The sequence below is a fragment of the Zymoseptoria tritici genome, chromosome 15 (genome assembly GCF_000219625.1).
Source record: "Zymoseptoria tritici IPO323 chromosome 15, whole genome shotgun sequence".
Taxonomy (NCBI): Eukaryota; Fungi; Ascomycota; class Dothideomycetes; order Mycosphaerellales; family Mycosphaerellaceae; genus Zymoseptoria; species Zymoseptoria tritici.
Genome location: NC_018204.1, coordinates 27,801 through 29,438, shown reverse-complemented (window position 1 = coordinate 29,438; position 1,638 = coordinate 27,801). Strand labels below are relative to the sequence as shown.

At 50.9% G+C, this 1,638-nt stretch overlaps 1 protein-coding gene across 1 annotated transcript; it reads right to left on the bottom strand.

The window, feature by feature from the left end:
• Nucleotides 1–1,168: 1,168 nt before the first annotated feature.
• Nucleotides 1,169–1,363, bottom strand: MYCGRDRAFT_51685 (uncharacterized protein; the record flags this gene model as incomplete). The annotated part of the gene is made up of 1 exon (XM_003847258.1): nt 1,169–1,363. A coding segment is annotated over one exon (195 nt), but the record flags the coding sequence as incomplete, so codon positions are not given.
• Between the last annotated feature and the right edge of the window lie 275 nt (nt 1,364–1,638).

Genomic DNA, 1,638 nt, shown 5'->3' with positions numbered 1-1,638 from the left:
TAGTCTGGAAGGACGATGTATTCGGCGAGGAGGAGTGAAGGAAGGTGAGAGCAAGAAAGGACACTGGGGCAAACCGCCCAGCGAAAGTTGTCTTGGACAAGGACATGGCAAGGGAACGATCTGGTGGTGCCTTCGTCTTCGAATCAGGCATCGTATTTGGAGCTTCATGATACCACTTCCAGGAAATTCTCATCGCTCTTCTTTCGGTCTTCTTGCCTTTGGAGGATGCAATGTCATTCTCCACATCCGAAGTCTCTGATGACAGGTGAGACCAAGTATCCGCTACTGAGACATTTAGAACCTCCCACCCCGTCCACGTTCAACTGAAGCGGCCTGTCGAACCGATACAGTCATCGCCCAACGCTGCGCGGTATGCCGCTGGAGAGACCGTTCCACACGCCATGAAGAGATGCGAGACGATCATCAAGTGAAATGCATCGGCGCAAGTGTGCTTCTACTCCCATGGTCTACCGCAGTAGCTAATCCCCTTGGGCTCCGCCAAAAGCAGCACTTTGCCTACGGAGCACAGCAGCCTGGAAAGCTCGAACATGCGGAGATCCTCACGAGACCTTGAAACTAAGAAGAGAGCTCGAGAGGATCACAAGCAGCGTACATGTTGAGGACTTCAAGACTACCTTTCGAGCCATGTCGAAACGAGGCTGGAAAGGAGGTATCGTAGATCCCTTCGGCCTGGGACAAGTTTGATTGTCAAACAAGCTGACACTTCCCAATTTTGTGTGCGCGAGCAGTCAGCAAGCAGGATGGTACAGTCGGCATGGACCGATCAAACGCTGATGCTTCTTTTGTCTCCTCTCCTATGTTCTCGTAAGGGGAACAGTAAGATGTCGACAATCCCAAGCTTCATCGACAGTCAGCAGAGAAACAAAGGCTAAAGTGCGAAGCGGACTTGTCGACAGAATCATGCAAGCCAAATACCGGCACCTTCGACGCCAATGCCACGCCGGCAACATGCCGAACTCTCCACCAACATAGGTTTCCCGATCCCGCCGCAACTCTACCACGCTCGTACCGAGTCATCCGATTCTCTATTATTGCTAGTCTCGGAGCCGGAGCTAGTCCTCTCTCCGCGCCGTCTAATGCGAGCAGGGTGGCGTGAGTTTACGACAAAGAGTCCCGTCTCGAGTGGAGGCGAGGCGAGACAGCCTGATCATTTGCAAAACAGACAAGGAAACGAACTTTTACAAAAGGTACACTCGATCTTCCTCCTGGCGGAGCCGAGAGTGTTACTAGCGGAGCTAAGAGTCTTATCTGATCTTGCAACCAGTCCGCTTCGATTCCATCCCGGTAATAGCTTCCTCTCTCTCCCTATCCCAGGCGAACTACCTAGGGGCAGTACTATCCTCTGCACCTTAACGGAGCTGCTACCAGAACAAAACTACCTTTAACAGATGCCTAGTACGACGATACTACTTCTATGTTGGCCTAAGGAAGCCGCTCTTAGGAACTACTTAAGCTAAGTCGCTAGTATTACTTCGCTCTTCTACCGCTCCTCTACCTCCTTAGACTAATTATTCGTAGGATCGACAACGATAGTAGACATCGCTAGTAGTATTTAATACTATAGCTCTACTCTATATAGTCTACGCTATTAAGAAGGCCGTAACGAAGCGTAGTCGG